Raw genomic sequence first — 14,302 nt, 5'->3', positions numbered from 1 at the left:
CATATGAAGACAGACAGACAGACAGACAGACAGACAGACAGACAGACAGACAGACAGACAGACAGACACAGGCCGAACGGCTGAAGTAAGCAAATAATTCTATTCGTACTAATAAAGCGACAGTACATGCTTTTCCGTCACCCTTGATAGTTACAGGACCCAGAACGAAGTGTCACGCCGACAAGTGCACTGACTCACCGTTTATGAAAACTAGGTGGAACGGAGGCATACTAGAAAGGAGGCAAGTCGAGCATCGACTCCCCCCCCCCTCTCTCTCTCTCTCTCTCTCTTCTTTCCCTGGTTTGCGGTGTTCCCTCTTCCGCAATGCAGGATTAGTCGCGGTTAGTGAGGAAACATGCACCACGAAGATGCACTCGTGCTTGTTATCTTGCCTTTCTGGTTGGGCAGTGCTAGCTAAAGACGAATGCGCGAGGCATTCGCTTGGAAATTTCAGTTGCTGACGAAGGAGGCGCGACGAGCCGCAATACACTCGAGGAATTTTCGCCAGAGCGTCATGTAAACGCTACACTTGTTTGCTGGAAAGGGTGAAACTCGTTCAGGGGCTCTTAAACGCTGTGAAATCGGCTCACTGACAATGAGGCCCACGCCTTAGAAACCACTGACCAGAGACTTAGGAGTTTATAAACAAAAATCACGCGCAGGAGCATGAAAAATCGCCCAAACATACTGCAAAGAAACGTGCAAAGCTTAGTTGAATGTGTGCGGGTAACAAAGAACTTCAAAACGTGTCATTAGGCTCGTTCAAGTCTCCCACGTGAGGATTTGCCATAGAATCAAAAAAAGGAGCAAGGTCTGTTTATTCATGCCATTGACAAGGCAAGAATCACAGCAGATGTGCATACAGAAGCAGGCCTCCCGGTGAAATGAAGAAATACACGCGACAATACACGCGACAACTCGCGCAGTGCAAGAATATAAAGAACATAAAACACGAGAACCTTTCAACGGAAAAATAAATGCCATAAAAGAAAGAGAGTCCGCCGGAACGTTATGACATCAGGTGTGAACGCGTGGGCTTATCCGATGTTTCTTCGTCAGTGCTGCGATCTCGAGAGGCGTCAGGCTGCTGGTTCGCCCCTGCTGAAAATCATTGCGGGCTCCCACCACCTGTCGCTCTACTCCCAAAGGCTCCGGCTTTGTGGGGGCTTAGTCTTCTGACTTCATACTTCAGCTGTCTCCCGATGCACGAACAATTCACCAAAATTTTAAAAACCCACGGGACTGCTCCCCGTAGGTTTACTGCCAGGTTCTCTCTCGCCGTGCGCCGGACGTCACACGTGGAAACGGTCGGGCAACGCAGGAGAATTGGAAAAATTGCTTTCCCACAGCTCTGTAGTGACGCAGCGCGGTGGTGGCGGCCATGTTGGGAGGGACCACGTGTGCACACGTTGTTACACCGTTAAGAGGGCGCATGATGTTATTCAGGGAACACCAACATACACAAATACGGCACAGAGCATGGTTGTGACGAAAATCAGCAGGCGGCGGAATGTCTTCCTTCTCGAAACTCATACACTGTGAATGAACCCCTATGTTACAACTCACACCACTACTTCAACAAAACAACTTCTTCATAACAATCCGCGTTCTACGTCCTCATCTACATTAGTGCCGCGTGCACAAGCACCCGAAATACATGCACAAGGTGGCGTCACTCTCGTAGACTTACTGTAGCGCACAACACCGCGCTGAACTTGGCGGGCGCGGAAGCTGCAAGTCATCGCAGCAGCTTCAGTCTCCATTGATGAGTGCACGTGCACAGTGTTGCAATATAAGCAGTTCCGTACAGATAAACAAAGTAAGGTAAACATATAAAAGCAAGTTTTCAAGCACATCGAGTTCCACTATCAGTATTGTTGTAATAGTTAGTGCCATTATAGAACACAGACCAGAATACGGCATGACAGGAAACATTCAGAAAAAGGAATGCACCGCACAAGCAGCTGCTCCACTGACTCTGCCAAAGGTCGTAAACTTTGCTCTCAAAACAACCGCATCCTTGCTCACACAGCGTTTAATTGAGTCCAAAAGCAACATCGGAAACAAGAAGAGAACAAAGAAAGCGTGACAACAAAAACGGCACTACCATAACCATGCGGCTTCATCGATTCAACAATACTGTGAGCCAGTAAAAGCGCATATGCCCTCGTGGCTCTAAAGATAGAATATATAATATCCAAGCACACGTAATGCGCTACCATTCTTAGGGCACCTAACGCACATTGTGAGCTACGCCATGAATTCACTGGCTATGTGCCACTCTTCAATGAAGATCTCACTTAGCTCACTGACCATGGGAACCTGCGTTTGCGGCGAGCGACGAGCACAAACAGCTATCAGCATCCGCAGGCACCGGACCGCCGCAAAGGTGGTCATGCCTCGGGGGACACGGGCGGAATTCTCGGCACAGTCACAAATTGGCGGCAGCGTGTCTTGAGAAGCGTGAGAGGGGAGCCTGGTTGCCACGTGACATATCTCTCAGCATTCGCACTCGCGGGCGCGTCCTGTACTTCGGAGTCTTACGCATAGGCTTCGCGCCGTCGGTCATAGACGGCGCCGAATAACATTATTGAACTGCGAAATAGCAATTCTGCTGCATTACATACCTAAGTTGGAACTCGTTTCGACAGTGGCAATACGTTCCGTCGTTATATTGATTTATAGCGAAACGATGTTGTAACAACATTTTGATTTATAACATGATTTACAACGATGTTGATTTATAACAACGATGTTGTCTTCAAAATCCGATGGTGCGAATGTTTAACATGTACAAGGTAATTAAGGTAGCCGGCGAACGACCGTATTGCGCATGTTTTTTTCCATGTTATAAAGAACAAAATATGATGTGGAGCAAACTTTTTCAGAAAATAAATACATGTCGTCACTCTTATGCGAGCAGGGATTCGAGGACGTTGTTAATTAGCGGCAATTCAAATTCATAGTGGAACCGTTCAAAAGAAGCAGCAATACCAGAATTGCGCCAGTGATTCTGTAAAGTTCAATAGGCCAGTGGTCCTTTTCCACAATATCTTCGTCAACTAAATGATAATAACAAAAAAGAGAACCAGACATAGGCAGACGTCCATTTGCTATCTGTCTGTCAAAACAGGAACTTCTTCTGTGACTTTAAACAAAAATTATTGGGTCATGGCTCAACTAAACTTTCATATGGAACAAAAAATGAATAGAGGAAAGAATAACTGCACCTTCGGAATGATAAATTCAAGCATAAAAACTGCGCTTGATGCTGCTAAGAGCAGAAAAAAAAGAAGTAGAAAGCTACTAAGCTCAGCCATCTGGACTGACTGACATGCTGTATCTAGGTTCTCCAAATTGGGAAGCTGGATACTGCAGAAAAACTTGCTTTCGAAAAATCCTGTTTCACTCAATCTGCGTACAAGATTGCGGAAGCTTTTCTTAAGCGCGAAAGTTTTCCGAACCAGAATGCCGCTCATCGATAAACTTGCCGTATCTTTAGATTCAACGAAATCGTGAAGCTTGTGTGGCCAACACTCATGGAGCCTGTCTACAAAGCAAACATGGCCCTTCTGTTTTGCACACGACAGGCAGCCGACACTGTCTATTGACACTAGCGACTCTTTCTGTTTGGACGTGTAGAAAGCCTGGCTGAGCTTGGTGTGCAGGGTCGTGTAACTCATGTTCTCTACAACGCTGTTATGCGTGAAAGTTCCAACGCGGAAGCAAGGGGTGATGGATTTGCGGTTTAGCGCATCGTCCATTTTGTCCAACGTATCAATAACATATGCGGACGATTCTACACTGAGGCGTGCAACTAGTTCACTGCGGAAATAGTTTGAGAGCGGAAGGATGGCGACAAGCCAGACGCTGCGCAGAACCATCGGTGCCAATGACGGATTTCTTCTCCGTGCAATGGGTGCAGACGTAGCGTAAAATGAAGCCAGGAGAAACAGAAAGGAGTCCACTACTGAGCTGAGCCGCTGGGGCCTTCTTTCTGCGAAGTCGGCGACTGCTAACACAAGTGAAACGCATATCAGGGCGGCCAGAAGGAGACACATTCCTAGTTTTGACTCAACAACAATGTTCACAAAAGAAGTCGAAACAAAGCTCGCTCTTTTGACGTAGAACACTTCATCCATCTGAGAAATAAATAGATCAGTGCTATAATATTTAGCACTAGTAGACACAAACAATACCTCGGTTCCCAAGATGTCGACAATTCCCTCGGCGAGCATATAGGGCACATTGGATGGATTGTTGGTGAAGAACCGCTTCAAAGTGACATTGAACAAAGTGAGTGCGTCCAAGACGATACTAACGGTCCCTGAGCCGCAAGCGAAGGATGGATTATTCTGAATTACGCAGCCTACATGTACTACTTCATTTCTGAGCCTGATTTGCTGTAAATTTTTGAAGTTATCTTTACGCGCGAAACGGTGACATTCTCTAGCACTCAGTCGAAGAGTGCGTGTTAGTGGCAGATCTGAACATCCTGCTGTGCTTCCGTTTGTCTTGCACAATGTACCATTTGTACATGGCAATGTTCTGCAGCACTTTCTTCAAACAAGAAGCAATCCACCAATGAAAAACTACCAGGATATGTGAGACACACCTTTAGATATTCCATAGCGTTTTCCCCAAGATTTAGTGCAAGCACGTTTGTTTTGACAACCGTATCCGCATTTCCCCTGATATACATGAGAAAAGATCTACTCGGAAGTGTCCACAAAGTTGCAGCCCAAGGCAACTCGTATACCAAACAACGATTGCATGAACTCCAGTAGTCTTTCGACGTTACCAATGCTAGCTCATCCGGCGGGGAAATATGCGAGCGCAGAGTAGCAAACAGCTGTTCATATTTTTTATCCGGTCTGACAATGCGTACGGAGCAAGAAATATGGGAAGCAATCAAGAGCATGTAGAGTACACAAGTGAAACGTACCTGCCACTGTTAAAAGCCATTTGAAAGAGAAGTGGGGCTTCGCCTAGCTTGAAAGAAGCGAACAGTTTCTGAAGCAGAATTATATAACAAAGATGCCTCGAAGACAAATTTTCTCGTATAATTTACATGTTTCCTAATATTTTCTGTACATACGTGAGGACGTTAAACTAGGCTCTCTTGCGAAAGACAAAACTGTGCTTTTAATAGTTGCGCAGGAAAACCCTATCGATCTTGTACGTTGTTATATGTAGTTACTAGCAGTGTTCCTACGGCTACGAATAGGAACTAAAGTATGGACTACAAACAAGTTTCCAGATGCCGTCACGGTTACTTGAAATAATTTGCGAATCTCAACCTTGCAATCACAACTTTAACGATTCTCAAACTTTCGCTGTAGCGTTATTGTAATGTAATGTTGATGAGCGGCTCACGCACGAAATATAAATTCCAGCGACCCCAACTCCTGCTCCGACTCCAACTCCTGCTCCAACTCCTCGTCACCAGATGTGTTCTTAGTGAATGATCTGCGGATCATATGTACGCAAAAAGCCGGTTTTGTTCATTTTTGATACGTAATTGTCACTTAAAGAGTGTAGGAATATGTACCTAACTAACGAACAATTAGTGACGCCTGAAATACTTAGGCAACGCATAAGGCAGTAAATTGCACCAAATAGGCGATAAAACTTTCCATTCCATAATACAACGTTTAGCGCAAGACACGGCAAATTATTTCGCTCCTCTACACTCAAAGGATAAGAAGTCCAACGTATCAACTTGGGTTACATTTTCTTATTAGATTATAAAATATGCGATATTCACCTCAGAAGCAATAGCTGTGTCATCACTATGAGAGCCTCAAGGACCTATGAAAAAGATTTTCCCTTCTTTCTGAGCTGCGCTGTACGTGCGAAGAAAGCCAGAAACACGCGATTGTGCCACGAACCCGACGGTACGTCAAGAGCCAACAATTATATAGGAAGCCTTGTGGGTGCAAGTACACAATTACACACGGGGACTCGGAGGTATTGACTGGCGTCAGGGTAAAGAGAACTGATCGCGGCCACGGTGCCGCATTTCGATGAGCGCAAAATGCAACAAGGCTCATGAATTTTTAGATAAAGAGACGGTGCACAGCCCAGGTTGCCCAAATCAATTCGTACTCACCCAAACTGGGCGTGCCTCATAATCAGATAGGGCTTTTTGCGCGTAACACCCTATAATTTCTTGTACTGCTGTGCACATGCATACATTGACAACGCCTGTTTGCACATCATGTGAGACTGGCCTTCGCAGAAAACAGCACCAAAGTAGGTTACAATAGAATAAAAATAAGAAGTAAAAATTTCAACCTAGCATGCGGGTAAAAAAAATATATATATTTTGCCAAGACATTTTGGAGTTGGCTATGACAGCTTTCTCGTGGGTGTTCTTTTTCTGTCGCCTTATTCGTTCTACCATGGAGGCTCGATTTATTTATCCACCTAATCTTTATCTGAAGCTCACGCTCTTTTAACCGCACACCCCAAGACGTTCTGCAATCGTCTCCACGCTGTTGGGGATCCAGAGGTTTAAAGGTTACTCAGCGACGTCCAGTTCAACGTGCTGCCAGGATGGCGTCCAGAAATTTCTAACATTCTGCCACCAAGAAGAGCCACTGTTGCGTGCCGAAGGATGGCTGGTAATGGATAACATTTATAACTGGCGTTTATTTTACATATCTACATGTCCAGTGCCACATGAAACGAAAGCGAAGCAAAATAGCACTCGAATGATTGAAATGAAAATGCTAATCCTCAACCTTCAGCATACGCACATGCTTGCTAACTAGCGGATCCCGCCTTTAGAACCTTCGGAAGGAAAAGGCTTTTCTCTTTGCTGTTGACGTTGCTTGTGCTGCTGCCCCTCTGGCAAGTGACGTCACATTTGTGTTGACAGCGAGCACAGTTCCAGGGCATGACATTCCTCCATAGTTGTCTTCTTCCAGCTGACAACCCGCTATCTTGAGCACAGCGTCGCAGAGTCTGGTGGGAGCAGAAGTGTAGTGTTCCGAAGCTATACAGGTCTTTGGGCAATCAACAGACCCCTTTTCACTCCTAACAGGAATTCCACACGCAATTCACATCAGCTGCTCGGAAATTCAAACGTTTTACGAGATCTTGTGGAGCGTAAACTTTTGTGGTTGACCCTACGCTCGCGTTACGCACACAATTACACGATTTACAGAAACGTGCTGTCGACGCTTTGCAGAACCCCCAACAATGCTGGATAGCTACCTACCTGCAAAATGATTCGCATCACGTCCATATTGGGGCGGTTAGCTGGTGAGCACGCAGCGGAATACGAGTGGGCGAGAGAGAACCCGAAGTTTCTTTGCGCAGTGAAAGTTCTCTGCTAGCCACAAATAACCGACCACGAAAACTGACGAAAGTGCCAACTGAAGCTCTTTGCTATAGTAAAATAATTGGCGTCCAGTTTTTTCAAGCTCTAAGCAAGGTATACGTAAACTGGTAGCGAAGTTTTCGTAGGAGCTCATGTTCCAAGAAATTGGTCGCGTGTTGCAAGCGTCACCGTCTGTGTGTCGTGCGGACCACTTTTGTAAACAAAAAGTAAAGAAGATGTACGACATCGCTTCCAGAAATAGAAGTGACGTTAAGATCATATGCTGGTTAGAGTGAATGCTTCTATTTCTTTAGCATTCTGAAACGGGGAGAAGCGGCAGGGCAACTTGAAATAACAGTCGATTTAATAAAAGATGGGGGAGACACGATGCTAGAAGACTGGCGGCTCTCTATGCGAAGTGTCTATAAACTGCAAAGGTCCCAGAAAACTGGTCGAACGCAAACATTACATTAATCCACAAAAACTGAGACGTTAAAGAACTGAAAAATTATAGGCCCATTATAGCTTACTCCCAGTATTTTATAAAATATGCACCAAAATAATCTCCAATAGGATAAGGGTAACACTGGACTTTAGTCAACCAAAGGAACAGGCTGACTTCAGGAAGGGATACTCTACAATGGATTACTTCGATGTAATTAATTAGGTTATCGATAAATCCGCAGAGTTCAATAAACATCTCTATATGGCTTTCATAAGCGAAATGCGAAAACACCCGTGTGCTTAGATTAAGGTGCACGTTAAAGAACCCCAGGTGCTCGAAATTTCCGTAGTCCTCCACTACGCCGTGCCTCATAATCAGAAAGTGGTTCTGGCACGTAAAACACCATAATTTAATTTTTTTATTATGACTTTCATAGATTACGAAAGGCATTTGATTTAGTTGAGATACCAATCAAGGAGTGCAGACCGCTTACGTAAATAGCCTGAAAAATATCTACAGAGGTTCTACAGCTACCCTAATTCTACAAAAGGAAAGCAGGAAGGTACCTATAAAGAAAGGGATCAGACAGGGAGAGACAATCTCTCCAATGCTATTCACTGCGTGCTTGGAAGAAGTATTCAACCTATTAAACTGGGAAGGCGTAGGAATAAGGATCGACGGCGAATATCTCAGCAACCTTGGCTTTGCCGATGACATTGTTCTATTCAGCAACAATCCAGACGAGTTACAACAAATGATTGAGGACCTTAACAGGGAGAGTGTAAGAGTGGGGTTGAAGATTAATATGCAGAAGGCACAGATAATAATGAACAACCAGGCAAGGAAACAAGCGTTCAGGATCGCAAGTCAGCCTCTAGAGTCCGTGAAGGAGTGCGTTTACCTAGGTCAACTAATCACAGAGAACCCTGACCATGAGAAGCTAATTTACAGAAGAATAAAAATGGGTTGGATCGTATACGGCAGACACTGTGAGCTCCTGACTGGAAGCTTACCGTTATCATTGAAAAGGAAGGTATACAATCGGTGCATTTTACCTGTGCTGACATATGGGCCAGAGACTTGGAGACTGACAAAGAAGCTTCAGAACAAGTTAAGGACCAGGCAAAGAGCGATGGAACGAAGAATGCTAGGCATAACTTTAGGAGACAGAAAGATAGCTGTTTGGATCAAAGAGCAAACAGGTATAGACGATACTGTAATTGACATTAAGAGAAAGAAATGGCTTGGGCAGGTCATGTAATGCGCCGATTAGATAACCGTTGGACCATTAGCGTGACAGAATGGGTACCAAGATAAGGAAAGCGCAGTAGAGGACGGCAGAAGACTAGGTGGTGCGACGAAATTTGGAAATTTGCTGGTGCTAGTTGGAATCGGTTGGCAGGGGTAATTGGAGATCGCAGGGAGAGGCCTTCGTCCTGCAGTGGACATAGGATAGGCTGATTATGACTATGATGATGATGATGATGATGGTGATTTTGACAACTACGTCTGCAGTTTCCTTCTCCGAGCTTGCGCATCGCCTCAGCTGTCGCGCAAGGGTTTCATTAAACTATAGGGGTGGCGTACTTATTAAGGCCAAAATAATTCGGCGGTTACTTGACGAAAATTGCTTCTGCACGTTGCTTAGGAAGGTGAGCGAATAGGATGGGAATTAATCACGGTGCCCGGAAGGTTCAAAAATCAACGTCAATTTATTCGTCTAGAATAGTGCAACGAATATTCAGCAACAGGGTCATTCCACGCCAACTCTTCCTACCCTGGCACTCGAAAAATGTCCATTTCTCGCAAACAATTACAAGAAAATACAACTATATGAGCATTACATGCGCAGAATTTTCTCAAAAGATGTTGAGCGGAAAAAACTGTTTCGGTCCCGTGAGGGCCATTTGGATATTAGAAACGATGGAAAATAAAAACTTGTGTAAAATTGACATTTTGGCGCCTTACTTCAGACTTTGCGTTTTTGCGTTGTCTGAACATTCTGTTTTCCTTAGTAAACAGTCTCACAAAATATTTTCAAGATTTTCAATCCTTAACAGCGAGGTAAACATTCGCAAATGATAAAAGTTCTGAAAAATATTTTACGAAGTACGGTTACGGAAGGAAACCTGGAATGATTTCTATAGAATTGCCTTTAAAGCTTTCCTCACCATGGCCCATAGCAAATTTTGGTTATATGCTGGAAGTTGTTCCGTGTCCTGTAGATAGCGTTCTGGCGCAAACACTTTTCAAATCGGCTCATTAATTGCCGAGATAGAAATACTTCACTGTCGCAAACCCTTGAGTCAAGCTTCACCTCCAACATAGACGCTCTCTCGACTTGCCCTGTCTAGCAGTCCGTAAGCGAAATTCCTTCCCTGCGTTCTCCCATGCCGGACGTCGAGGTACCAGTGTCGCATACGTCACGGGACCCGCTTTCATTTTTTTTCTCCTCGCTTTTTTTTTGCGGCGCGGCGCACTTCCGCTGACGGCGTCGCGCGCTATCTGTCGCGATTGTCTCTTTTCGCGCGCCACAAGATTTTTCGAGCATTGCACGAGGACACCTGACTAGCGGTATAAGTCAGTGCTACACGAATAGTGAGGCAGGCACAAGTGGATCACAGAGCGTCATCCCGCTCTCGGACACGGTGAAAAATGGCATAGTTTCGGTGTCTGAGAGCGCGACCTGCATGACATGGGAACAAAAAGACGAAACGGAAGTACATCTCTCTTGCTGCGGTGCGAAGTGAAACAAAATCATGCAGACATTAGGTTTGTGTGCTTTATTATTTTTCTAAGGTTTAAGTCGTCCGTTCGAGCGACATATTGCACTAATAACAGATCTATAGCCTAGAATTATCCATGATGTCACGTGTGACCATGAGCGACGTCATAACACATGTACGTACGTAGGCGCACTAGCACCTGTACGTAATCCTCCGGCTTGGAGCGCGGCAAGCACGAGCCATGTGAACACAAACTCAGCTAATTACAAATTTTCAATGATTAACTTCCTATTTATTTTACAGCTCGATAGGGAAAAGCCGACGTGAGAAGGCAAGGAAACGGTACTAGTATTGACACGACAGCGGTTGCGGACAAATTGGCTAAATTTAGGTTCAAGGGGGCGGTATACGGTACGTTCCTGCTATTTGTGAAATATAAACAGCGTGGAAATTTTCAAGTGAACAGCCTACGCAGGACGTGAAGACAAAGAACCGGAAGAATGCGCACCGTATGGTCTGGGCCGCACTACAGAAGCGGTCACGCATCAAATCAACACTTTCAGTGCACGCCGCGGTTGCTTTGTGGCCATGGCATTAGCTCCCCGTTCGGGGTGGGATGCAGCCGCATTTCGACGGGGACCAAATAAAAAACGCTCGTGCGCTTAGATTTTGTAACCCTATAACAAATCTTTCTTTATATGCACCAACTTTTTGTTAAATTGCCTGTGCCAGATACCAAGATTGTAACCTTTGAGCTAATTAGCTCAATGAGGCGGGATAATTCGTCCGCATAAATCACGAAAAATATTATCATACCCGTTGAAGACGCACACTTTGGGCAATTCGTTCTTCGTAAGAACAATACAAGAATGAAACCGGCTGCCATACGATATCGTGAACAGAACTAATAATGAATTATTCTTCTCTTCCCTATGATAAGGTCGACATCAACAATGTCGACATAAAGGGAATTATTCTCCTGAAGTGTCCCTGTTGTTTACAATGTATGTTTGTGGTGATTTCTCTATATATTATGTATAAGTTCGCATAATTTGCGTGTTTTTGTTCTTTTTTATCACGCGTCTTGCACAACATTTCATTTGTTTTATGTAGCGATCCATGTGCCCCCCCCCCCCTACTCTATGCCTTGCGGCGATGTAAGTAAAGTGTAGATAAATAAAATAGGCGTTTTCGCGCACATATTCAAGTGGGTCACATATGTCCCATTGTCTTACAAAAAGTTCAGAAAAACAATACACAAGTTCCGGTAAATTTTTGTTTATCAGTTCTTTTCAAACCTTGGTACTCATACTTCGATACTATTCGTGTTAAAAGAGACACTCGTGCTTTGATTTTTAACCACATTTAACACACAGCAGGCTGCTAATTTCACTGAAGGCTTAGACTCCCTCCGAAAAAATATATATCCTGCGCCCAAATTATTACGGTATACTAACCGATTTCCACCTATTATTTCCATCTCCTACTATTGAGTTATCTGCATCAAACGGCATGTAACCCTTTCAGTCTTGAATAGTGACTGAATGTTATAAAGGCTTCCCAGTTATTACGTTTCTTGAAAAGTTGGCCCAGACACTGCGTTTTCATTTCATTTATGAGTTCTTTCCAAAGTGACAACTTAAATGAAGTTGTTTCATTTTTTACCAGAGGCCATTGTATAATAGTTACTCATACGCCGACACTGTTAGTGCCACAAAGACACACGCGCTTTCATACTTAACCACATTTACCAAACAGCAGGCTGCTAATTGTAATTCACAGTTTAGGCTGCCTCCAGAGACAGTAAAGCTATACTTGCTTAGTTACTTGTATGATGAACTTCACTTATGTTTTTGTGAACATAAGCGTGTCACCTAGGGTAGAAGTTAAACAATGTGTATCTTTTTTTGTACACGTACATCAGCTTTTATTCAATTTTATTTCAATTCAATTTTATTTCAATATCTTTTCATCCCAGTTTCACATGAGATGCTTACCAGCTTTTGGTAACTGTTTTGGCAAACCTTTTACTAAGCCTGAGTACGTATGCAATCAGTTAAGTTTTTTTTTTTTTCGAAACAATTTGACAGCTGACAATCTGCAGAAACTCTTGCCTAATTTTAAAAAAGGATCACTGTCTAATTTTGTCGGGCATCCTGGTGCAGGCTTCATTGCCATAGTAAGAGACACCGCAGAGACTGCAGCATCGAAAATCCAAGGCACTGCAGGGACTGCAGCGTCAATAATTCAAGCCACGGCGGAGAGTGCAGCGTCAAAAATCCAAGCCACAGCAGAGAGTGTTGGCATCCCGACATTTCAAGTTCTAGGAGGCACCAAGGTGTGCTACCTTCTGTTACTACTCTTGCCTAATTTAGTGTCGTTTAATACATCCCCATTTGTGCATTACATAGGTTACTAACCCATGGAGCCAAAACTGGGAGGAGATGAAGTAGCTTAATAAGGGGTGCGCAATGAGCGATGGAGCGAAATATCTTACGTTAATGTAAAGAGACAGCAAGACAGAGGTGCGGATTAGAGAGCAGTCGCGAGTAGCCGATGTTCCAAGTTAGATTAATAGGGGGAATCACAGACGTGCAGGCCATGGCAGGTACAGTACATACCCTCAAGATATGTTAAAGTCAATGAATTGGTACAAATGTACCGTAAGTGCAGTAGAGGATGGCAGAAAGAAAGGTGTAAATAAATTACGAAAGTTCTCTGAAAAAGGTGAGGTCAGCAGTTGCAAGACAGACAGCCGGATGAGGTGTTTGTCCTGCTGTGCATTTAAGTATGGATATGATGGCGATACATTTTATGTTTGAAACTATTTCTTAACATTTTTCGGCATTTTTTGCTCGTTGCTGAAATTCTTTTCAGGCACCTTGTTTCACCCTGCCATGTTTTCAGCGTTGACCTGACGCAATGATGTACTCATTTCAATTGTTTACTATTTTAGTACATTGGAACCCCATTATAACGAAGTCGCATGATATTCCTTCGTTATACCTCATACTTTTTATCAACATATAAGTTGAACCTGGATATAACAAGCATGCCGATAATGATTTAACGGAAATAACGAAACAAGCATAAAATTTGGATGGCTATGAGTAAGTAAAGGTTTTAACCTGGCTCAAAATATATATTCTAGTAGAAAAAATGCTTTACAGTCGCCAATCGGTTTTTAAGAAACCTGATTTTTTTTATCTGTACACGTACTTGGGAGTCCCCTGCGGCACCGCCACGAAAGAGGTTAGGCACGCACAAGACAGGACAGACAGACATACAGGTGTATACCGCAAATTGCGTGAAATTTCCAAATAACGCGAATCGCATTGAAATTGTTGGGTACGAAATCCTAAAAAATTTTTGCATACGAATGCCCACGCCGCATGTTATCTGCCAAAATTTTTTTTGTGCCTCAATATTACGCAATAACCCCGAAACACCTCGCTGAACGTGGAAAGCACAGCACTTTGGTGTGTTCACGCGTCAGTGGAACATATTAGTGTTTCACGTACAAATCCGGCGAATAACGTCCATTATGGAGATAGAGATCAACTATTTCTGCAGAAAGATTTAAAAGAGTAATTTTTGTTTCAAGGAAGCAAAATATTTTGAACGTGAAACCCGCATCGCAAAATTTTGTACGTTGGGCTTCATTGCACGACTTCAAGACTGGAAATTCAAACCGTAGTGACGCACACGGTACTGAAATGCTGTAGCTGGGTTCGACTTGTTCGAAATAATGCCCAGAAGACGCGGTCGTATAGTACATTGATGTGGCTTGGCTTAAAGCTCCAG

General features: G+C 43.9%; 1 protein-coding gene across 1 annotated transcript in view; it reads left to right on the top strand.

Moving 5' to 3' along the window:
• Positions 1-14,302, top strand: part of LOC126532015 (WD repeat-containing protein 7-like) — a 178,862-nt gene that overhangs the window by 106,978 nt on the left and 57,582 nt on the right. The window contains exon 17 of the mRNA XM_072288339.1: positions 12,664-12,836. Coding sequence (XP_072144440.1) covers positions 12,664-12,836 — 173 coding nt within the window. The remainder of the gene's footprint in view (positions 1-12,663; positions 12,837-14,302) is intronic.

The sequence above is a fragment of the Dermacentor andersoni genome, chromosome 5, assembly GCF_023375885.2.
Source record: "Dermacentor andersoni chromosome 5, qqDerAnde1_hic_scaffold, whole genome shotgun sequence".
NCBI classification, from domain to species: Eukaryota; Metazoa; Arthropoda; class Arachnida; order Ixodida; family Ixodidae; genus Dermacentor; species Dermacentor andersoni.
Note: the sequence above shows the minus strand (reverse complement) of the source record. Positions and strands in the feature narration are given on the sequence as shown.